The sequence below is a fragment of the Lotus japonicus genome, chromosome 5 (assembly GCF_012489685.1).
Source record: "Lotus japonicus ecotype B-129 chromosome 5, LjGifu_v1.2".
Classification (NCBI taxonomy): Eukaryota; Viridiplantae; Streptophyta; class Magnoliopsida; order Fabales; family Fabaceae; genus Lotus; species Lotus japonicus.
The window spans coordinates 67,869,678-67,892,361 of NC_080045.1; the positions used below are offsets into that span (position 1 = coordinate 67,869,678).

General features: G+C 36.9%; 6 protein-coding genes across 8 annotated transcripts; 3 read left to right on the top strand and 3 right to left on the bottom strand.

Annotated features, from left to right (window-relative positions):
• Positions 1-39: 39 nt before the first annotated feature.
• On the bottom strand, positions 40-5,859 carry LOC130721528 (uncharacterized). Its single transcript, XM_057572330.1, has 8 exons — positions 5,496-5,859; positions 5,198-5,307; positions 4,139-4,195; positions 3,757-4,056; positions 3,131-3,378; positions 1,753-2,059; positions 1,362-1,635; positions 40-542 (listed from the first exon to the last, which is right to left on the bottom strand). The coding sequence occupies exons 1-8, from the start codon at positions 5,790-5,792 to the stop codon at positions 288-290; spliced, it is 1,848 nt and encodes a 615-aa protein (XP_057428313.1). The 5' UTR covers positions 5,793-5,859; the 3' UTR covers positions 40-287.
• A 1,306-nt stretch (positions 5,860-7,165) lies between these two features.
• Positions 7,166-12,217, top strand: LOC130716928 (protein EMSY-LIKE 3). Of its 2 annotated transcripts, none has more exons than XM_057566980.1 (10): positions 7,166-7,389; positions 8,548-8,753; positions 8,841-8,950; positions 9,057-9,294; positions 9,426-9,614; positions 9,697-9,765; positions 10,879-11,124; positions 11,209-11,277; positions 11,359-11,422; positions 11,883-12,217. In XM_057566980.1, the coding sequence occupies exons 1-10, from the start codon at positions 7,362-7,364 to the stop codon at positions 11,939-11,941; spliced, it is 1,278 nt and encodes a 425-aa protein (XP_057422963.1). In that variant the 5' UTR covers positions 7,166-7,361; the 3' UTR covers positions 11,942-12,217. The 2 variants fall into 2 exon arrangements, with proteins under 2 accessions (XP_057422963.1, XP_057422964.1); XM_057566981.1 differs by having other exon boundaries at positions 8,554-8,753.
• Positions 12,218-12,320: 103 nt separating this feature from the next.
• On the bottom strand, positions 12,321-13,361 carry LOC130716929 (uncharacterized). 2 transcript variants are annotated; one of them, XM_057566982.1, is made up of 2 exons: positions 12,871-13,361; positions 12,321-12,737 (listed from the first exon to the last, which is right to left on the bottom strand). In XM_057566982.1, the coding sequence occupies exons 1-2, from the start codon at positions 13,220-13,222 to the stop codon at positions 12,415-12,417; spliced, it is 675 nt and encodes a 224-aa protein (XP_057422965.1). In that variant the 5' UTR covers positions 13,223-13,361; the 3' UTR covers positions 12,321-12,414. The 2 variants fall into 2 exon arrangements, with proteins under 2 accessions (XP_057422965.1, XP_057422966.1); XM_057566983.1 differs by having other exon boundaries at positions 12,321-12,722; positions 12,871-13,320.
• A 2,032-nt stretch (positions 13,362-15,393) lies between these two features.
• On the top strand, positions 15,394-17,576 carry LOC130716927 (cytochrome P450 76A1). Its single transcript, XM_057566979.1, has 2 exons — positions 15,394-16,374; positions 16,790-17,576. Exons 1-2 carry the CDS (start codon positions 15,427-15,429, stop codon positions 17,417-17,419), a joined length of 1,578 nt encoding a protein of 525 aa, XP_057422962.1. The 5' UTR covers positions 15,394-15,426; the 3' UTR covers positions 17,420-17,576.
• A 958-nt stretch (positions 17,577-18,534) lies between these two features.
• Positions 18,535-20,931, bottom strand: LOC130720926 (non-structural maintenance of chromosomes element 4 homolog A-like). The gene is made up of 7 exons (XM_057571633.1): positions 20,555-20,931; positions 20,369-20,449; positions 20,076-20,295; positions 19,893-19,986; positions 19,448-19,667; positions 19,273-19,364; positions 18,535-19,047 (listed from the first exon to the last, which is right to left on the bottom strand). Exons 1-7 carry the CDS (start codon positions 20,697-20,699, stop codon positions 18,766-18,768), a joined length of 1,134 nt encoding a protein of 377 aa, XP_057427616.1. The 5' UTR covers positions 20,700-20,931; the 3' UTR covers positions 18,535-18,765.
• A 259-nt stretch (positions 20,932-21,190) lies between these two features.
• LOC130720041 (uncharacterized) lies at positions 21,191-21,634 on the top strand. Its single transcript, XM_057570624.1, has one exon. The coding sequence runs from the start codon at positions 21,191-21,193 to the stop codon at positions 21,632-21,634; it is 444 nt and encodes a 147-aa protein (XP_057426607.1).
• Positions 21,635-22,684: the final 1,050 nt, after the last annotated feature.

A 22,684-nucleotide genomic window follows, 5' to 3' on the forward strand; every position in this document is an offset into this window, starting at 1 on the left:
ATAGAAAAAGGGGGGAGAGAGAGAATGAAAAAAATAAAATAATAGTAACTTAACTCTTTATAAACTATAAATTGCATCCCAATTGTTGTCTAACTGGATGTGAAAGTGATGATTCTTCCAGACTTGTTTTCCAACTCATCTGTACTAGTACAATACAATAGGCAAATACACACTATTTTTTTCTTTCTCAATTCCTAGTTTCTGTGTGTACAAGTTTCTTTTTCTTTTTATATATATCCTTTTCTCCTATTTCTGGTAGCTGGAATGCGCCTACCTGGGCAAACAACTCATGAAGAACAAGAAAGCATACATACGCCTGGTCGATATGCCCACGCTGGGGGCAAGCGAGCATACTTTTCCATTCCAGGTTGCTCATCAAAAGGATGCTCCATTAATTTGAGCAACCTACGGACTTCTCCAAAATCACCAATTTCAGCAGCATCAATTGCAGTCTGGCAAAGATAGTTCCTCAGAATATATTTAGGATTTACCAAATCCATTGAGGTCTTCCTCTCTTCATCAGAAATACCACCGGTGGACAGCTGCATAAACCCAAGGCCAATGATGTGAGATGACAAAAACAGCAAACATCTCAGTCAATTGATTTAATCGATTTAATCTTGCATAAATTATTTGCTCATATCGATATTAATTACTTCTGATAACAAGAAAAAAAAATCCAAATGATGATTATTGCATGGCTGTGATGATAGATGACAGTCCCAACTAAAGGCAAAATTTCATAAGGCATCCAAATCTAAGGAAAATACATGGAAAGCCCAATAATATACAAAGTCATCAGCACGCTAAACTGAGTACTTGCTCATCTTCTGAAATCTGAATGGAAATGGTTGCAGAAATAGTATATATATGCAAACTATTGGTCACATAAAGATAAATGAACCATAAATTTAACAGGTATTGATCCAAGATTGTGCCACTGAAACTCCTAAATGGGCCAGAGAATTAAGTAAGGATGAACCCTGTCAAAAATCAAATTATGTAATGCAGACAGTAAAAACTAGAACTTCTGTGCCTGAGTAAAGAAATCCAAGAATAAATGGGGATGACTTTTTGTACAGGGATGTGTTCCTAAAAACAGCATATAAAAGCACGAAGTTTCCAGAGGATAAAAAATTCAAACCGACCTAAGATTTAAGAATGGCAGCGGACCTGCTCAGAAAAGCCATGCATATACAATCCCCAAAGATACAAAGAAGCAAGAGAAGTTGCTATCAGGGATGCATAATCATTAATCAGACTAGATGCATTTTTTTTCTTTCTATTTTGGCATTTAATTTGTGCATATTGTTTTCTACAACTTCCCCACTTATACAAGAAAATGCACAAAACAGTTGTACCTCATGTATGTAGGTTTTTAACCAACTGGTCCAAGCTTCCTTACGCTCCTTGCCCATATCTAAGAGCACCGACTTTAGTGGGACTAGCAATTCATCATCTGGAATGCTTGTGTCTGCTTTAATATTTGATAGTGTACGAAAGAAGTTTGTATAATCAACTTTGTCAACAGCCATGTTACTAAGAAGTTTACCAATCAGCTGCTTATTGTACTTAGGGAGGCCAAGCTTTTTGGTCATTATAGCTTGATAATCATCCATAAATCTTGTTCCATATCTGAAACAAACCAGAGGTGAAACATTTAAAAGCAATTCACACCTATTTCTCCTATACGTAAAAGAGAGAAAAGACAAGAAAGAAAAAGGAAAAGTATATCATAAGTGTTACTGCTACCTTTCCAAAGCATAGTTTGCCTCTTTATCGTCTATTAAATGAGCCGTTGACAGTGCTGCTGTGAACTGTGCAAGATTCCATAAACCAATGTCAGGCTGGTTTGCAAAACAGTATCTTCTACCAGGAAGATCTGTGGTATTTGGTGTAAATTTAGGGTCAAAAGCATCCAAAAATCCAAATGGACCATAATCGATAGTAAGACCCAAAATGCTCATATTATCCGTGTTCATCACACCATGAGTGAAACCAACCCCCTGCCATCTAGCAATTAAGGAAGCGGTACGTTCAGCAACCTCCACCGCCCACGCTGGCATAGAATAACATTTAAAAAAGGGATGAACAGTCAAACATTATAGTTCACTTGTAAATGAAATTTCCAGAAAAGTAACTAAATACTACAGCCCATAAAATTGAAGACAACACAGAATCATGTTTCTAGAAATATAACAAAAGCTTCTATTGTCTAAGTTATAGAGGAGCTTATAAAAAACTCTGGAAAAAGTAACAGGACTATAACAGGCCTCAAAGGCTAAGCCCAACCTCCTACCTATTAGAATTTAAGTTATAGCCACATCACCATAAAACCTTAAGGCAATGCGTGAGTGGGTCCTTTAACTTATATACTATTGTACACTTGCTTATCTATGCAATGTGAGACTTCTTTTAGTCACACTTGGTACTCTAATGCTCACCCTTCAAGTGGGACTCTGTCCTTTTCCCTTCTTGTATGAGCTTACACTCATTTGTTTTAAGTCCCAAAAGCCTTATGGCTTGCTTTTTTTGTCTGGGCTTGTACTCAAGCAGAACCTTAGAGGTCGTTGGAGTGTTGGACTTGTGCTCCTTCATTTTTAACTTGACTCTCAGGGCCTATAAGACCTGCTTCTTCTTTTTTGTCAGGCATTTTTTTTCGGGCTTTTTTTTTGGATTATGAGCCGTTAGTAATTTTCTGCTCTGATATCATAATAGAATTTAAGTTACATCCACATCACCACAAAACCTTAAGAGGCAATGAGTGAGCGGGTCCTTTAACTTATGTATTATTGTCCACTTGCTATACAATGTGAGACTTCTTTTAGTCACACTTGTTACTCTAATACTACCACCAACCTGGTCAACCCAATTGCTCAGGATGACTTGGTCCCCAAGTTTGAGTTAGTTATATTTAAAGTCATTTATTCAGTTTACAGGGAGAAGAAAGAATGAGAACATTAGACTGAGTAATATTAAGCTGAAGGACCAAATAACCACTCAAGTCCTTATTTGGTTCAATATCAAACTGAAGAACCATTTGAGACTGAGTGGTTATTTGGTCCTCATTTCGGCATAAATTTTGGGGTAAAAAAGTCACCGCTTCCAACAAAAAGATATTTTTTCTTACCTGCATACTTGTTTGAAGTAAGATCCACAACGGAATGATCTTCATCACCGGTGCTGAAAGATAAGGTTTCACTCTTGCTCATGTTCTCAATATGAGGAAAGTGGTGCTTGATAGCATAGTCTGCCAAACCACGAACAATACCTATGTCCTCATTACCTCTGGAGGCATGTATTTGGAATGACCCAAAACGTAGAAAAGATTGGGCTACTCTGCAAACGATTGCACCAGGTTCTTCTTTTGGATTTCCACTGCATGGGGTAACATTAACAACATATTAAAGTAATTAAATTTTTATATATGAAGAATACATTTTTGTAAACCCAATGTTTCAATCTCCAATTCCAGCCAGTGATTCACATAAAAAATTAAAATAAAACCTTTAGAATGATTGAAAATGCTCAGGTACAGGGTCCTTTCCTCTTAACATGGTAAATAGGAGGAAAATGAATCATTATGCCATTCATTCTTTGAATCGCAAAGTTCGTATAACAAGAACTTGGTTATCATCCAACTACGCAGAGGATGGAATTTTAAATAAATCATAACAAGCTAGAGGCATTAACTATAGTGCAAACTGGGAAACAGATAAATAAAAGTCAGCATTAGTGAAAGTTCCGTGAGCATACTCATAGAACATATCTCGAGTGACCAGCTTCCCAGTGGTCACTAGACAAAGGGCACGACTTGTTGGTATCCCCAGGTGGTGCATTGCTTCACTGCAAAGGAACTCCCTGACGCTGCTACGTAGTACTGCAAGACCATCAGCAAACCGACTATAAGGAGTCTTGCCCGAGCCTTTAAGTTGCAGTTCCCACCTTTCAGACTTTGCATTTAGTATCTCCCCTAGCGTAATTGCCCTACCATCACCCAACTGCCCAGCCCACATACCAAATTGGTGTCCACCGTAGCACTGAGCATAAGGGAACCTGTAAAGCAGAAGGTCAATCACAGATAATTGCACCATTATTGACCAGCATTAAAATCTGTTGACATGTGTCCAACACTTACGCTCCAACCAAAGGTGTTGCACCAGAGAAGAAAAGGGGAAATTCTGGCCTTTCAAATCTGAAACCCAAACACAAGAATTTAGAAACTGAACAGAAGCTTACTAGACACTTGTTTAGGAACATGATTTTGTGCCCAAGAGTCACCTAAATGAATCAAACAGCACCACAATGTCGTATCATGAATCATGTCTAAGGATAAAGGCATAAAGCATTTAAATCCAAAACTCTCCTAATGGTTTGACCTATAGTTTTCTTTGCTCTAGCTCTACCTCTACCTATTAGACTATTCTCCCTGCTACAGGTGCTTCTAGGGGTCTTCTCTATACATGTCCAAACCACTTAAGGCAAGACTCTACCATTGTTTCTACAATCAGAACTATCCAAAATTTCTCTCAAATGTTTTGATTCAAACTCTATCTTGGGCTGTGTTATCAATCACCCATTGTAACGTTCTCTTCTCTACCACAATGACCTTACTTTCTTATTAGCTCTTTATCCCCCAAAAATCAGTCTTTTTTTAACTACGATAGTACGATATGTGTTTTTAGGATATTATATGGATTAGGAAATCTCCAGAAGATTGTGTAATCGACTAAGAATCTGCTATTTAAAGGCCGAAAGCGTCTTCAATGTGTAAAACAATACACACCACATATTTTCAATTTTCATTTAGGGATATTATCAAAAGCATTGTTTGTTTTCTAGTGAATTCGGTAACTTCCAAGCCGTGAGTCCAAGGTCGTGTTGCTTCTCATGTAGGTGAGGGTTAAGCAGGAGCAAATATGTGTTGTCTTTGTTTTAGTGGTTAATTTAATGTCTTGCTTTATATTCTATCATGCATGTCTTTAATCATCAATGAACAGAGTTAGGACAGGACTTGTATGTTGGTCTAGGCTTAGTTTATGTAGAGTTAATCCAGCATAAATAACCCTTGTATTGAGCTGTCATGTTATGATAACATTCCAAACATGACTAGAATTCTATAGTTGTGAATTGAAGTGAAGTTTTACTGCATCACATGCATTTATGGAAATAAGAATGAGAGATCCAATAAACTCACTCTTGATGGTCCAAATCGAGCAGGTCAGCAACCGGTTGGGACCAAGCCACAAGTTGAGGATCATCCACTTCCACTGAAGGTGATACTTTAGAATAACAAGCATGCAGCACCTGAAATGATAAACAAAAAAAAGTGATTTATCCATTTGACATAGCAAATCTGAAACCTAAATAATACCTCTCTTTTTTCCATTCATTGACATTTATATAACCACTTATTATCGGGACATCATGAATGAATAAATAAGAGAGAGATGAGGTAAGAAATTGAAAGAGAATAATGATAATTAATAGAATACCTCTCGGGGAAGGGAATCGGTTCTGGGATCAGGGGGCAATTCTCGAACGAAGGAATTGTCCCAATTGAGATCTTCGAGATTCAACTTGCGACCACCGTGGAGACTGTGATTCTTAAAGTCTTGAGTGACGGAGTGAAGGTCCTGGTCCTCCATGGCACGGCGGGTGCATGCAACGGTGGCAGGAGGAGGAGGGTAGAAATGGAATTTTGTGGCGGCGCGTCGGAGAGAGGAAGAAAGTGCAGTTTTAGTTTTAGGAGAGAAGGTGAAGAAGAAGAAATGAGTGAGCGTCACCACCATGTTCTCTTCTTCTCAACTGTTTGTTAAATAAAATAAAAATTAAAAAAACATGTCACAAATGTTCGTTCGTTCGTTCATTCATCGAACTCATCAGGTTTCGGGTCAACCCAACCCAATCCACTCTGTTCCAACGTTGGACGCTTACACCAAACACGTATCCTTTCCTTTCCAATAATTTTGTCACTTCTCAAGTTACTTTGTTGCATTTGCATCCCTCAAGTTCCATAGTTTTTTTTTACACCTTACTAGAATAGACATATTAAAAGTCCAATAAAGTTGTTATAATTAATCAATTTCATTCGTTGTTCTTTCTATATTTTAAAAGTTGTAAATATTATAAATTTATGAAGGTATCGAGGGATAGCGAACACAATGGGGACTAGAGACTGTAAATAATAACGACGATAGAAAGCGCCAAATGGTGTCAATGGTGGAAAACACTAAGTAATGACAATAGTTGAGAATGTTGTGTGGTAGTGAACGTGGAGGGCTTGGGTCAACATATTAAGATGGTAGAAGGTACAAACAATGAAGATAGTGGTGGTGAACGGTGTTAGTAGTTACTGTGGCATAGGGTTTAAGATGGTAACGATGAAGGATATTGAGCGATGGTTTGGGTGGAGGGTAGGTAGGCACAATTAAAGGATGAAGTTTGTTATTATAATATAATAATATAAATATATTCATGTGGTTTTTAGGATAATTTGTTCTTTGACAAGTAGTTATCCTAACAAGAGATACCAAGTGGTGGTGATAACTCTAAAAAAAACATTTGAATAATTTAATAAAATTATAGAGAAACTTTATTAGTTTTTTTCCATGAAGAAAAATTTAGATAAGGGATGGTGCTCCAGTTCAAGACAAGGAAAACTGCAGAGTTCAAAAAAGCACTTATAAAATATTTACATTTACCTCAATATAAAAGGATTGATAGAGGTTCAAACTTGCGACCCACACAAAAGTCATAAGGTTGTATCATATTCTACTAAACCAACCCTAAGGTTACTTAGTTTCTTACAAGTGTTTTAAGATATTAGTTTAAGGCACTTACTAGTGCAATACTTGAATTAATTTTGAGACACATTAATAAGTGCTTTAAAGGCACTTACTAATAAAGTTGTGGAGGAGTATATTGACTACATATATAGTGGAAATCTTACCAAATAACATAATTAAGGTTGCTTTAATTACGAGTTTATCACACTTCAAAATTGAATCAAATCAAATGTATAACCAAAGTGTGTGCATAAACTTTTTTGAACATTGTGCATAACCTAAGTATAAAAAAAAATAGGAATTGTTTAATAAAAAAAATGAGAAATTGAGGGAGTGTTATTTGATCATAACTAATTTTAAAATGATTAATTACTCATAATCGGGTGAATGAGGGAAGCAGCGGCGGCACCCGGTTGTTGTTGTTCAGACTGTGCCGCCCACCTGAGTTAAAAATAATTTGTTGGTCCTAAATTTGACTGAAATCAAAATTTAGCCCCAAACGTTTTGAAATATTGTAAACCTGGGCGGTAGGGTGAAAGGAAGACACTGATCGCGTTCCGGTAATTGACTTCAATGGAACTTGATCTCTCTGACAGCAGTGGTAAGTGTGCTCTCTAGCTCGTTACCCTTTCTGGGTTGTGTTGTGTTTTGCTTAATTATCATGAAAATTCGTGTTTTTACTTTATTCTATTTATTTATTTCATCTTTTGTACGTTACCTGAACTTGGCTTAAAGACTGAAGACTGAACTGATGTAGCACTTGCTGCTGCTACTCTTATTACTGAACAAACAAACTGTTTTTCTGCTGCTGTTATTATTCAAAGTTGAACATTTGATCCCAGGAGCACCATCCTTGGGATTGGGGACTCTTTCATTTCATATGTTTTAACTTAATTTTGTCAATAGTCAGGAATAATGGAGAAGGTGTTTTAATTCACTAGTGCTGTTGTAAAGGACAAACTTGGTGCTATAAAACTCCCACTGCGAGGTCCAGACCCACTTTCTGGATCTAATGTAGACACTTTTACCTTGCATTTTTGCAAGAGGTTGAGTCCATGGCTCGAATTGGCCACTAATGTTGTTGTCTTTGATTTAAATAAGCTCAGACTTCTTTTAGGTTTATTTGGTTACCAACATGATGCTGGTTTTAAACAAGCAACTTCAATAACTTGATTTTACCCCTCTAATGCTAATCATAATTCTCATCTTATATACACATTGTTGTTGTCTTAAAATGTTTCAAGTTCCGTGTCGCATGATTTGTGTCCTAAATCCTAAAAATAAAGCATTCAATACTGATGTAGTACCTGCTATTACTAGTGAATATAGGAAAGTTAATAATTATGCCATGAAAATAAGTTCTGAAAAAAAAAAGGTGTAGAAGAGTAAAAAGAACAGATAGTATCTACTAGCTGTGTCTTGCCTTCCATTCCTGCCATATTGTGTCCAGAAGCAAATCATGTCATAGACTATGAATACTTATTGTCAAATCTGAATAAAAGACAATAGAATATATATATGACGACCTACAAGCTATGTCAGATATTGTGCACAACAATTTTCTTAAACAGAATTGTTGTGCACAATTTTGGGCGCGGACCATTTCTCTGCTGTCATAAATTTTTCTATGATTATAACTCGATCTTGTAGAACGGGATGAGTGAACATTTCAGATATAGCAGTTACCATTTTAGGCATTTGTATGATTGTACCAAAAGGTATCTTCCATATTAGTTTCCATAATCTGAAACTCCTGCAGGAACAGATGATGATCTTCCTCCTTCCCATCAAAATAGATTTCAACGGCCAGATCATCCTGCTGGAAATGGAAGATCAGCAGCTGTAGGCTCTGGTCCATTTCCTAGGATGCAGAATGACATGGAAATTCAGATTCACAACATTGAGCTAGAAGCATACACCTCTGTCCTGCGGGCTTTTAAGGCTCAATCTGATTCACTTACTTGGGTAATGACATCTTATTTTGGTTTAGCTTTTCTATAAATTATGTTGGATAGGAATAACAATGAGATCTTCTGTTCCTGTGCACCTTAGGAAATACAAGGTTTGATTACAGAGCTTAGGAAGGAGTTAAGAGTATCAGATGAAGAACACAGAGAACTTCTACCCAGAGTCAATGGTGACGACGTCATTCGCCGGATAAGGTTATATATGTTTTGTCATATTCTACTGAGCAGTTTCTGTATACCATTGAGAAAAATGTGGTTTGTTCTGCATTTTGATCTGGGGTGTAACCAACTGTGCTGTTAGGGAATGGAGAAAAGGAAGTGGACTCCAACCTGGCACAGTAAATACTGCTCCACAAGTTCATGATTGCACACCCAGCCCTTCCGTTTCTGCTTCTCGCAAGAAACAAAAGACATCACAATCTGTGGCTTCATTATCCTTGGGTGCACCATCTCCGGCAGTTCATCCATCTCTGCAACCATCGTCATCGACCTTGAAGAATGGTTTTTCATCAGGAGCAAAGACAAATAAGCCAAAATCAGTAAGCATTTAAGTTTTAGAATATCAAGGGAAAGATATAATGATTTTAAGTTTCTTTGTAGTAATTGTTTCCGTTTCTTAAATAACTAAAGAAAATTCATTGACTAGTCATCCTCAATTATGTCCATACAGTTCCCTTCTGCAGGTCCTACTAATAGAAGCCAAGTCACTAATAGGAGGGGTTCTTCAGGTGCCTTTGCAGCAAATGGAGCTGCTAAAGTAGCCTCTTATGATCCATTGATTGGAAAGAAAGTTTGGACAAGGTGGCCTGAAGATAACCAATTCTATGAAGCTGTTGTAACTGATTATAATCCTGCCAATGTATGTTTATTGCATAATGTATACCAAAAAAAGCTGAGTAACACATGGAACTCTTGTAATATTTCTCCCTGATATTTGGCAGGGGCTGCATGCCTTAGTCTATGATATGAATTCAGCTGATGAAACATGGGAGTGGGTCAATCTTAAAGAGGTAACATTCTTGCACTATTCTTCAGTCCATGGTAGGTTCATACCATCTAGTTCTAGCTTGGTTCTTTCATTTCTTCCTTTTTCTCTTTTAAGGAATATTTATCCTCCTGACAAGCTTAGCCAGAGCTTCTTTTTTTTCTGACGATGATCATATGCATCATACTATTAATCTCATACCTTAAAACAGGTAATTAATATCTCACGAATTTGATTAGACAAACATTACATTTCTGTCTAAGCGCTAGTTTTCATGGCTGAAGGGATTGGCATATAGTTATAGTCAATGTTCTTGCCTAGTTTGGACCAGCATATCTCTAATTGATTTAATTAAATGAAACTTCAATCATATATAGGATGATTCTTTTTAAAATGAAAATCAGGCTGCATCTTCACTTTAAAATACAGAGCTGCATGTTGAAGTTTTGGTTCACTTGATTTTGTTGGGATGATGAAGCATGATGCTGCAGTTGTTAACGAACAACTTCCTGAAGCATTTTTCCCAGCTTCATTAAGCCTTCATATTAGGCTTTGTATCTCTAACTTATGTCAAGCTATTTGATAAAAATGTTGGGTGGTTTGGTTACATTACTAACTTGACAATGTTGCTACTTCTCTAAATTCAGAGTCAGTTGCCACTTAGGTAATATAACAAAATCCTTCTAACTTAATATATCTCTGCTTTAGTGTTCCTATCTGTCATCCAATATAACAACAATAATAACCAGTCTTCTCACTTTGGTGGAGTCAGCTACATGGATCAAACAACTATATAGTTCTAGGGTTCCTATCTGTCATAATTTACCATATTAATAGTAAAGCATTACAAATAATCTTGTTCTTCTCGTTTATTGGTTACAGGCAGTGAAATGCAGTTTTATAATTTCAGTTTCCCCTGTTGGTTATTTATAACAGTTTTTTGGTTCTGTGAGTACAAATAATCTATTAGTTTACTACTCATCTTAATAAAGTACTTTCCAATCTGTTTGCTTAATGATCTCCATTTTTCTATTCATCATTCTGTACTAATAAGTCTTAACTGCGAGTTTGCGTTGACGGTGCCAATTACTACTCACTCAATGATGAAATCCTAGTAACTATCTATTTGATATGGTAGATGTCTCCCGAAGATATTCGTTGGGAGGGTGAAGATCCCAATATGCCTCATAAAGGTGGCCAGCCTGGTGCAGGTAGAGGGATGAAAAAGTCCATGTCTCAAGGTGGTGCAGTTACTGGGGCTGGAAGGGGTAGGGGAATGACAAAGGCTCAGTCTAAGAAAGATTTAACTTTGTCACGAAATGGAAGCAGGAAGAAACCTACAGGTGATATTGAGATACTCCACACAGATACCCTTATCAAGGAGGTACGAGCACATCCAACATAAATTTCTAAAACTTTAATGGCTACCCAACAACCAATATTACTTAATGGAATGTAATCAAAGCAGGTTGAAAAGGTTTTTAGTGCCAGTCGTCCTGATCCCACAGAAATGGAGGAAGCAAAGAAAATGCTAAAAGTGAGTATCAACAATTTTCTCTGAATTCCAAGCTTAATCATTAATTTCAACAATAGTTATAATTCTCCCTTTGAAATGCAGGAACATGAACAGGCACTTGTTGACGCAATTGCCAGACTAGGAGATGCATCTGATGGTGAAAGTGGTAATAACTAAGTGACTAGAACTTTGTTCAAGTAGAATTGTCTGGAATTTCACCACATTCTGTTGTATCTTAATTTTTGGATATTGCTATAGCTGGAGAGAGGGGCGGGAAGGGAATGGTTCTTCTTAACACCCCCTCCCCCAATAGTAGTTGGTTAACAACAAAAAGCATGGGCGATATTTTCCTTTGAATATCATATTTGTTTTACGATTTGCACATAATTCAAAACACATTTGCTCAGAAATTTATACTTGAAACTTCTAATCATAATTGATTCTAGAGCATTTTATTATTAAACCAAACATGCTATTTTATCTCCTTGGATGGAATTGTCACTGCACATCTTATTGACTTGCATGATATTTGGTTCAACCCCTCTAGTTTCAGGACATGTTTTAGAGTGTTGATCATAAGACTTTATTATCCTTTCTGCTCCCTCAACTCTCTTGCTTTAAACCAGATGGAGAACCCCCATTTTCACAAGGGCAGTCAAAGGATCAGAAAAAAGGCTTGAAGTAACGGGAAATACGATAATCTAAGTGGAGTTACAGATTTTGACAGTTCTAATGGTGATGAATTACGACAAGAGACCCGTGCTCATCTTTTGTCTCAAGATGAAGTTGGCAATTGCACATGTCTATTGTAATATGCAATGTTCTTTTTTGTTGTATATCAGTATTTGAACGGGTTCCTTCTCTTATCTATGAAGTAGTGTAGCGGGTAGCTTCAATCTAGAAGAACATGGGATATTTAACTTGTAAATTAACTTGAAAATCATGGTTCTTGTGCCTGTAACTTTCTTGTCTCTTTCTCGTAACATATCCAATCTGCAAGCATGTTTACGGTCAGCGACTGTTTTTGTTTTCCATTTAGAAGGTGGCATGGAGGACACAAAAAATCAACAGATTCAATAAGTCTGATTATGTACGCAAACTAATCTCAATATTAGAGACAATACATTACACACTGAAAAAACAGTTGTTTGTCTGTCTTTATAATGATGTAATAAATTTAATGATGAGATCCACCATGTGAGCATCATAAGCTGGCCCTTCCATTTGGAAATGGCCTACCCCATCGATTAGATGTGTTTCAACACGTCCTGCAGCAGATTTAAGCTTGTTTTTGAGCTGCTTTACAGTGGTGAAGCCATCTTGAGTTCCCATGATGAAGAGTTTTGGTTTTGGGGAGTGTAGGATTGCTTTATGGTGTCGACCAAAAAGGATTGAAGCAGTGATGCCGAATGGATAGCCTATGCTTACATAGCCAATGACTTGTTCGATCTGATCAACAGCAGACCCTGCTATAGGTGCACCTGTAATAAGTCTAACTGACAGTGAATCTAAACTGAAGCAAACATTAACAAACATTGTATATTTTGATGCAATTTAGACATGTGACAGATCATGTAAAATTTGAGAGATCTGGGATGGGATGAATGATGATACCTGCGGAAGAACCCACCAACAAAATCCTGTGAAGAGAGAGAGTGTGAGAGAGCCAATTGCAGACAGTAACGACATCCTTGACTTCAGCGAAGCCAGTGAGAGAAGCCCTACCAGTGGAGCTGCCAACGCCTCTCATGTCAAAAGTGACGGCGGTGTAACCATGTTGAGCCAACCCAGAAGCAATTCCTTTGAGGAGACCCTGTGAACCACCCAGAATGGAATATGGGTGGACCAGAACGATCCCCAAGTTTCCATCCTTGTATTCTCCTTCTGGCTTGAACACCCTCGTTCGGAGCTTCACTCCTTCACTGCTTTCCACCGTCAAGGACTCCCATCTATAGTTTGACATCATATCATATGCCCACAACAATGTTAATGAGTGTGGGATGTAAACAACACATATTCATTCAATGGAATGGCTTGCCCTTTTTTTTTTTTTTTTTTTTGTAAACTTTGGGCTGGTCATGCTTCCTTTTATTCATCAATTCGATGTTTCATCATCACCAAATGTGATTTCCCTATTTCAATTGCATATTTTCTTAATCATAGCATATTTGATTAGCTTATTAATAATCAATCATAATATACATACTATCATAAAGTAATTCATATGTATGTATATTCAGATGTGTACCTTTAATGTGTAAAGACATAAATTTATTTATTTTGTTGTTCCTATCAATAATAAAGGTGGATATTTACCTCTTATAATCTAGTGGCATAACAACTTACCCAGAGGTATTACAGTTGAGTCAACTAAAAATATAAGTATTGTTATTTATTAAATTAACATAAAGGCTAGCAGCACATTTGAACAGTCATTCATATACGAGTTATGATATACTCACATCATCACCTCTTTCCCACTTCATATTTTATCTATTTATATATTATTTTTCAATTGAATAATGTTACTTTTACACCTTTAAGAGATGTGGAAAGAGGTGGAAAGAAGAGAGAAACATAAAGAAAAGAAAAGGTAAGAGAAATAAAATATGAGATGTGATAGATGATTAAAGAAGAGAGATAAAAATAAAAATGAGTAGAAATGAAGCGTATAAAAAATAAAGTGTGAACATATCATTATTGTTTTCAATCATATAACTCATAACATCTCTTACTTTTTTGTATCTTCTTATTATTTTTCTCTTCTTTCCACTCATCTCCCCAGTAGTGTGGATGAAACGTAATCATTCATACACACTTCATCATGTGATTTGTTAATTTTTCAAAACCATCACAAATTTTTAAAAAGTTAGAGAAATACATTAACTATTTTAAAAATAGATCAATTATAAGGAGTGTACTTGAGAGTGTGTTGCTAACACTCTTCTTAAATTTATTACATTAGATTAACCTTCAAATAAAAAAAAAAGACATTAGATTAGTTTTTGAGAATTTGAAACTTAATTTGAAATGTTTAATTTCATATTTTAATTTGATTTTTTATATCTCTTGTTTTTTAAAGCATGAACACGGTCATGGAACATGATCCCCTAAATGCCTTCCAAAAAAAATGGTCCCCTAAACATAGGTGTATGATTAATGGTTGCTTAAAACCCTAGTACTACTCCGTACCAACTACTACCAGATGATAATGCTATTCAATTCCTCTACAATATTGTCTTATACTTCGTTTGTAAATGACCATGTGGTCCATGTTTATTGTCATGACATGATAGGTTTTGGTAATCAATAATGTTCTCTTCACACCGGTGGAGAGAGGTGAAAGGAGGAAAGAGATATAAATAAAAGAAAAAATATGAGATGCTATGGATGATAAGAGAAGAGAGGTAGAAATAAAAATAGGTAGAAGTGATGTGTATTAAAAATGAGGTGTAAACATATTATTATTGTTTGGTAATTAATTTTAGGATATTTCTGAAAAAAGAAGGTTCAACCCTAATGGCACAAACTTATGGGTTTAAATATGCCTTATCGAATCATTATCTTTTTTATATAGCTTGATATAGACTGCAAGTTTCGTGACAAAAACAATCAATCGTATTAGATCTCGTCAACATAGAAGTTTTCACCCGCACCCAATAATTAACTAGGATATTCATTTCTTTTATTTTTGGTCCATGAGGTTAGTTTAATTTTCTGTCTAAACGCGAAAGGGAGTCCAACTTAGCAAGACACATAACATATTATGATATTAGTGGTTTTTGTGTTAGCTATGTTAGTGTGGTTAGTAGTGGGTTTTGTGTTAGCTATGTTACGAAGCAAACCATATAAAAAGGCAATTAAGTACATGTACGCTAACACACTTATTTTTTGTGGAAACAGAAAAAAGAATGGTAATCATAACAAAGTTTCATTTCTCTTTTCTATTCCTTTCTCACAAGGTGGGTGGAGGTGGAATTGAATTGTAAATCAATTATCTTCTAACTATATATTATATAAGATAAGAACCAATATCATGCACCCCATGTCATACATATATACAAGAAATTAAAGAAATCATTATTTAACCATGGTTAATTGGCAATGACATATATGTTTGGTGGTACGAAGCAAACCATATAAGAAGGCATATATTAACTACATGAATGAATGTCAAAAACAGAGAAAATGGAATACTGGTTAGTAGTGGGTTTTGTGTTAGCAATGTTAGTGTGGTTCATGTTGGTGATCATCACGGAACATAATAGCCATGGTAGTAGTAAAAAACTACTTCCACCGGGACCAACACCTTGGCCATTGGTTGGCAACATATTCCAACTAGGCTGGTCACCACACGAGTCCTTCACAAAACTCGCTCACAAACATGGTCCCATCATCACCCTCTGGCTCGGTTCTATGTGCACCGTGGTGGTCTCCTCCAACGAAGTGGCTCGTGAAATGTTCAAAAACAACGACGTGGTTCTTGCCGGAAGGAAAATCTACGAGGCCATGAAAGGAAACCACGGTCATGAAGGCTCCCTCATAACCTCTCAATACGGTGCTCACTGGCGCATGCTGAAGCGCTTGTGCACCACTGAGTTTTTCGTCACAAGTCGCTTGGAATTCACGCAAGGTGTTCGCGTGAAGTGCGTTAACCAAATGGTGCGCTTGATAGAAGAAGAAGCTGCTTCTGGTGAAAATGGAACTCGTGGCGTTGAGCTTGGGAGGTTCTTTTTCTTGATGGCTTTTAACCTTATTGGGAACCTTGTTTTTTCAGAGGATTTGTTGTTGGACAAATGCAAAATGGAGAGAGGGAAAGGGTTTTATGAGCATGCGGTTAAGGTTATGGAGTATGCTGGAAAGCCTAATGTAGCGGATTTCTTCCCGGTATTCAAGTGGCTTGACCCTCAGGGTATTAGGAGGAAGACACAGTACCACGTTGAAAGGGCCTTTGAGATTGCAGGCTGGTTCATTCAACAGAGGATGATCCAAATGCAAAATAATAGTGGGAAGGACAAGAGGGACAAAGACTTCTTGGATGTTCTATTGGAATTTGATGGGGATGGTGTCACTGGGCCCTATTCTTTTTCTTCAAGGACTATTAATGTAGTTATCTTTGTAAGTCCCTTTTGCTCTGCTTCATACTAATATTTGATATATAGATTGCAAGTACTTACACATTCGTAGATACCTGAACTCCTTAAACATTCAATTGAAGATTCAATCTCTTGGTGATGTATGAATAATGATTTGTTGGGAGAAGTCTACTCATTTAATAAGATATCTCATAAATGGAATTAATCTTAATTATGATATCTTAGTACTAACCAAAAAAGCTTTTAGGTTCATTTCTGGATAAAGAGAATAGTTAAAATCACACATCAATTATAGACTTATAGTGGTTAAATGTACAATTAAGTATAAATGAAAAACAAAAAGTGCGAAAACAAGCGTTTCCAGTTTTAATTATTTACTACTAGCTAGCTATTAATTCAGGAGCTTGATTGGTGCTGATAAGAATATTCTGTTGTAGGAAATGTTCACTGCCGGCACAGACACGACAACAAGCACAATGGAATGGGCTATGGCAGAGCTTCTGAATAATCCAAGAACGCTAAAGAAGGTGCAGATGGAGCTAAGGACCAAAGTAGGCCCGCCTGATAAGAGGAATATTGAAGAAAAGGACATTGAGAATCTTCCTTACCTGAAAGCAGTGATCAAGGAGACACTGAGACTCCATCCACCTCTTCCTTTTCTGGTTCCTCACATGGCTATGGACTCTTGCAACTTGCAAGGCTGCCAAATTCCCAAAGAGTCACAAGTTTTAGTGAATGTTTGGGCAATTGGGAGGGACCCTAAAGTGTGGGATGCTCCCTTGTTGTTCTGGCCAGAAAGGTTTTTGGAGCCAAACATGCAGGTGGATTACAAGGGACACCATTTTGAGTTTTTGCCTTTTGGGTCAGGTCGGCGAATGTGCCCGGCTATGCCACTTGCATCTCGCATGCTTCCCTTGGCGCTAGGGTCTCTCTTGCACTTGTTTGATTGGGTTTTGCCGGATGGCCTTAAACCAGAGGAGATGGACATGACAGAAGGAATGGGAATAACGCTTAGAAAAGCTGTTCCTTTGAAAGCCATACCACTGCCTTACAAACCAAGGAACTAACCCTTGTTTCACAAGTACACATAAATAAATTGTTAGTGTGTTTAGTTATTTATGTGGTAGGAAGCATATTTATCACTTCTCGAGAGAAGCTACAAAGTGTAACTCCTAAGTGAGTGACCATGCTATGGACTTGTCTTTATTGTACAGAATTGCTTCACTGGTTTTGTACATTTTAATTTGGTTTGCTAGGCTAGTTTTAATTTGGGGATACATTGGTCAAGACAAACTAGCCAAGTAAGATAAGAAAAATCCTTTCAGATATCGATAAACTAGCCAACCCAAACAAATTCAATAAAGTAAAATTAGCTTCAATTTAGAAAGTATCCCAGTATACCTGGTTTATGGTTAACCCTCCATCAAAAGAATATTGATCATGACACCCACTTAAGGCAAGGGGTCATATAAAGAAACAAAAATGCCACAAGCATTACATCCATGAGAATGTGTTAACAATCAGATGCAATAAATCATGAATGTGTTAAAACTTCAAATAAACCATTTCTCAAGTATGCTGTTTCAGTTGATAAGCTTAGATCTTCCATATGCCTTTTAGCACACTATTCTTTTCATCTTAATCTGGCTATATTAGATCCGAAATGACAACACAGAAAAACTTACCTATACCAGTAAATAACGGCTAAGGAAGATTCAATTAATATTAATAGCATATTCCAAGGCATATCACTACCCACTTTCAATCATTCAATAACAAGTTATTTTTGTTTATAGGCCATTTTGGTATCAAAAAACACTTACTGTTTTCGTTTTTACTTTAATTACAAAAGTTTTTATTATTCTTCATTTCATTATTTCCGAAAAGTAAAATGGAAACAACATTTTTTAAATTAAAATAAGAAAAATAGAAATGAAATCACAAATGCTCTAAGTTTCTCATTTACTATTTTTACCTACTTGCAAGCCTATAGCCATAAAAGTAACAGTAAGGATAAGTACTTACAAATAAAATTCGCATTCAAACCATAACAACCTGAAAAAAACCACTTGTTGGTGTAAAGAGTTTCCAAAATCAACTATTTCTAGTTAAATTAGCCACAGAACGTGATCACCAACTGTTGACCTGTTCTTTTACCCATTTCACTAATATAGCGACATACTTTAAAAGCAATGAAACAATCTTCTGTTGAGTTGCACTTGCACCAGTGGATGCAAACACAAATATGTCTTGCTCCCTAAGCAGCAATTACATGACAACCTCCAAAATGCATGATCTAGGATGAATCTAAATATTTACATCCAATATACAACACAAAAACTCAGCTCTACCTGCTGAACAAAATACAATCCCTAGTTCAGTAAATGCAAAGTTGATCTAGTACCTAATCTGCTCATTCTGGATGGATCTTACGCTTGCACCTGCGGATAGCAGCAGCTCCAGGATCATTTTCCTTATCACATTCAGGAGATTCTTGAACAATGCTTTCCTCCTGCACAACCCGCCCTCGGTTCCGATTCAGCTTCCGGATAGGTGTTATAGCTCTGATAGGTGATACAGCCAAAGCTGCTTGGGAATGGTCGCCACCACCCATCTCTTCCTGAGCATCCTCAGTGCAAACTTGAATCCTATGTGGCATTAGCTCCTTCCCCTCAGGCACGATATCCTTCATTAACTGTAAACAATGTTGACAGAGTTACAGAGGATAGATTAATGTGCAGGACTTCAAGTAAAACAAAGTAATGAGTTATGCACCAATTTAATGTCCAGTGTCCAATACATCATTATTATCTGTTTTTCCTTTCTAAACAATAATGCTAATGCCCATTGCTGGAATAAATTCACAGTATACATTTTGGATTCACACTTGATGAGCATTGGACCAGTTCATAGTTCATACCTTCCAATCTCGGTAATCATATCTGAACATGAAATGAGTGTAAGTAACTTCTTTCGACATTACTGAGTTTGCAGTTGGAGCATTTTTAGGAGCTGAAAAAGAAGATAACATATAATGAAGTAATGATCATACATATAAAGGAGATTTCAATGATTGTGGCAGAAACAAGTCTTACAAACATAGTGTGCGTGACTTTCATCCATTTTGATCTCAGCACGACCATCTTTTACCAGGAATGAGAGGGCAAACAGATTTTCCACGGTCTGAGCAAAAGAAGTTCTGTTCAAAATAAGGTTTTCAAGCGGTACCAGTTTCATCTTCCTCAAAACGTTAAACATAGTTGCCATGTTTTTGTCAGTGTCGGTTTTTTCATCTCCTAAAGTGGCCTCATCAAGCTGTTTCAAAAAAACAATAACAAGAAGTAAACACCAAAGTACTTGTCAGTTAAACACAGTTGTATGCAGTACAATGACAAAGCCTCCATTTTGTTTTGATACACATGGACAAAGCCAAAAGCAATGACACACCTTTTGTTGAATGGGAATAACATGCAGCAATTAAAGCATATAAATGGTATGCAGTAAAGAATAAAGTATAAGGAAAAGGGAAATGCAAGTTACCTGTTGAGGCCTAGCAGTTGTAGTAGGGCCAGCATTTCTTTTCCCTCGGGCGGGTACTTTGCGTTGCTTGAGTTGATTTTCCATTGGACCAAGCCTTGAAAGTTGAAAGAAGCGTAAGAATGAAAGGAATATAATAATGGTTGGCAAGCAAGGAAGTAGTAATTAGCAAAGTGAGAGACATACATGGTAGAAGAGCCATTGACGACGGTTGGGAAAAAGGGGGAAACAGCAAGGCCAAGTTTTTGCCAGTTGAATGAAGGTTGGTGATAGTATTTGAGGAGAGAAGAAACAAAGTGAGAAGGGGTGATACCCTCATTGACGAGAGACTTGACAGATCCAACGAGTGTGCGGGTGAAATCAAGCAGAGCCTCAGCATCAGCAACCTGTTCTCTTGGCTTCTTAACTGGAACATACATGGAAATGTTGGAAGGGATGAACAACATTGAACAGTGAATAGTGAATAGAATACTACGAACCTTGCTCGTGCAGCTTGTGAAATTGGTCCAATATGGTTTCGAACTTGTCGGAATCGGTGTTGATCAAGTCATCCCTTTTCTCTGATACAGATTATTAGGGGTTAGGGTTAGGGTTAGGGTTAGGGTTAGGGACGAGAAAGAAGAAAATATTGAAATTGAAATTGGGAATAGGAGGAAGCAACCAACCATTAATGAGAGTCTTGAGTTTGAGGAATTGTGAGCGAATGACCCTGCGACAAGAGGTGTCGTGTTCGGGGTCATCCTCGTCCTCTTCCGGGAGCGCTCGGGCTTGTTCGTCGTCGCCGTCGATGGTGTCGCCTCTGAGCCTCATCCTTCCCTTTCTTTGAACAAACCCTAACACCAGCGACTGGAATGAAAGAATGAAAAAATGTGGTATATATCTATCTATCTTGTATGTATGTTATGTTTGTGTGAAATTCGAAAATTTGATGAATGTTGAATGATTATGGAGGGACACTTTCCCGCTTGCTCAAATCAACTTTACTTGTACTCTATTCATTCTACTGCCTTCATTCCAGTAAGGCATTCCAACATCAGCCCAATAACACATGAATTCAGCCCAAACACACATATATATATATATATATATATACTCTAATTGACTTGCTAAACACACACCGTTTCCCTTTATAAATACCATCCTTCGCTTTTCACACTACCCAATTTTAAATTAATTCTTACTATCGGATTTTATAAACTCAAATTTAAAATGCCAAAAAACTAGACAACAAATACAATTTTATAATGTATTTTGATTTTTAAACTACAGGATTCTTATTATCTATGAGTTAATAACACACAATGGTTCTATTTGAGATCATGGGAGGTGGTGGTTTACTGCGAAATCATACCGGAAAATGGTTATCTGGTTTTATGTTCAAAGAGGTGGGTGGCAGTTCCTTTGGTGCACAAGCAAAGGCTCTTCATGTGGGCCTTAGATTGGCATGGGATCACGGGTATAGGAAGCTAGTTTGCAATTCTCATAACAAAGAACTGGTCAGGACATTGTCTGCCTCGGGTAGCGTCCAAGATCAGGTTCATGATGGCACGGTGAGGGAGATTCGTGAGGCCGTAAATGGTGATTGGAGAGTGGACCTGTCGTGGTGTAGACGTGAGGGGTTAGTAGCAGCAGATTGGTTAGCTCAGACCGGTGCCATGCTTCTGGGTTCAATTTTTAGATTACTTGAGTTTCCACCGCCAGAGTTGGAAGTCCTCCTGTTGAGGGACTCCCTCTGGGTTGGGTAGTTTTTATTTTCCTGTTAAGTTTCCGATGTATCAAAAAAAAGGAGGTAATGTGTTTTAGGGTGGCGAGGTTGTATTTAACGCTACTTTTTTTCTTATATGTCTTCCTCCGACCACCACCGCTCATTCTCCCTCTTTCCACTATCATCTTCGGATTCTTAGTGCGATCACCACCTTTCATCCCCTCGCTAGCTCATTTTGATTGACGTCATACTACCTAAACATTGACCTAGTGTGGCTCAGTCATTTGTTCTTAACGTTGATAAATCTCACATTGATTAGGTAAACAACTAAAATAGTCCTCATAAGTGGCAACTGTTACCCGTGAGCTAGCTTTTTGTGGCAAATTTAGCTATACATATCATGGATTTGATTGCCATACATGAACTTTAAGATAGTATCAGATCATATCATGGATTTATTTATTGAATACCACTCATATATAAGTCACCCGCAAATGATCATTTAGACAGATTTTACATTCTAGATGTTCAGCTTCGGGCATGAAAAAGTGTATCGGGAAGTCTCACATTAACTAAAAATAAGATCAATATAATCTTTACACATGGTTGATCATCACTCACCTTAAGTGAGCTAGGTATATTGATCTAACCCAAATTCTAAATCTTAATTGCTCTCCATCACTTGGCAACAACTTTTATGTGAACTTATTTTAAAAATATTTTTATTTTCTTAGTTTGTGATTTTATGAGCAAGTATATTATATATTATAGTGTTTAATTCTTAAATATTTTAGTATTGCACCTCTATTTTATTTTCTCCAAATTACAAGTTTATCTGATTCCCGAGGCTGCAATACACAGGGTGTGACATATTAATAGAATGGTTGCGTCATCTTATATGCTTATTCTTTTCTCATATATTATAGTACATAGAAACTATTCTGATTAACATTTCAAAAATAAAAAACTATTCTGATTAACTTTTTCTGAAAATTTATTTTAACATTAGAATCAGAGTTGATGTAAAAGAATGGCTTAAATATGTTGGAGGCCCCTATAAAATAGGGTTCCTTTGGTTTAAGCCCCTACA

Coding starts and splice junctions, on each gene's coding strand:
- LOC130721528 (XM_057572330.1), bottom strand. CDS start 5,792: ATGGTGGTGACGCTCACTCATTTCTTCTTCTTCACCTTCTCTCCTAAA. Junction 4,057..4,138: donor GCAACACCTTTGGTTGGAGC/GTAAGTGTTGGA, acceptor TCTGCTTTACAG/GTTCCCTTATGCTCAGTGCT. Junction 3,379..3,756: donor ACTCGAGATATGTTCTATGA/GTATGCTCACGG, acceptor TACCCCATGCAG/TGGAAATCCAAAAGAAGAAC.
- LOC130716928 (XM_057566980.1), top strand. CDS start 7,362: ATGGAACTTGATCTCTCTGACAGCAGTG. Junction 9,766..10,878: donor AGTGGGTCAATCTTAAAGAG/GTAACATTCTTG, acceptor TTGATATGGTAG/ATGTCTCCCGAAGATATTCG. Junction 11,125..11,208: donor CAGATACCCTTATCAAGGAG/GTACGAGCACAT, acceptor TAATCAAAGCAG/GTTGAAAAGGTTTTTAGTGC.
- LOC130716929 (XM_057566982.1), bottom strand. CDS start 13,222: ATGATGTCAAACTATAGATGGGAGTCCTTGACGGTGGAAAGCAGTGAA. Junction 12,738..12,870: donor GTTGGTGGGTTCTTCCGCAG/GTATCATCATTC, acceptor GACTTATTACAG/GTGCACCTATAGCAGGGTCT.
- LOC130716927 (XM_057566979.1), top strand. CDS start 15,427: ATGTCAAAAACAGAGAAAATGGAATACTGGTTAGTAGTGGGTTTTGTG. Junction 16,375..16,789: donor CTATTAATGTAGTTATCTTT/GTAAGTCCCTTT, acceptor ATTCTGTTGTAG/GAAATGTTCACTGCCGGCAC.
- LOC130720926 (XM_057571633.1), bottom strand. CDS start 20,699: ATGAGGCTCAGAGGCGACACCATCGACGGCGACGACGAACAAGCCCGA. Junction 20,450..20,554: donor ACTCAAGACTCTCATTAATG/GTTGGTTGCTTC, acceptor AATCTGTATCAG/AGAAAAGGGATGACTTGATC. Junction 19,365..19,447: donor AAGTCACGCACACTATGTTT/GTAAGACTTGTT, acceptor CTTCTTTTTCAG/CTCCTAAAAATGCTCCAACT.
- LOC130720041 (XM_057570624.1), top strand. CDS start 21,191: ATGGTTCTATTTGAGATCATGGGAGGTGGTGGTTTACTGCGAAATCAT.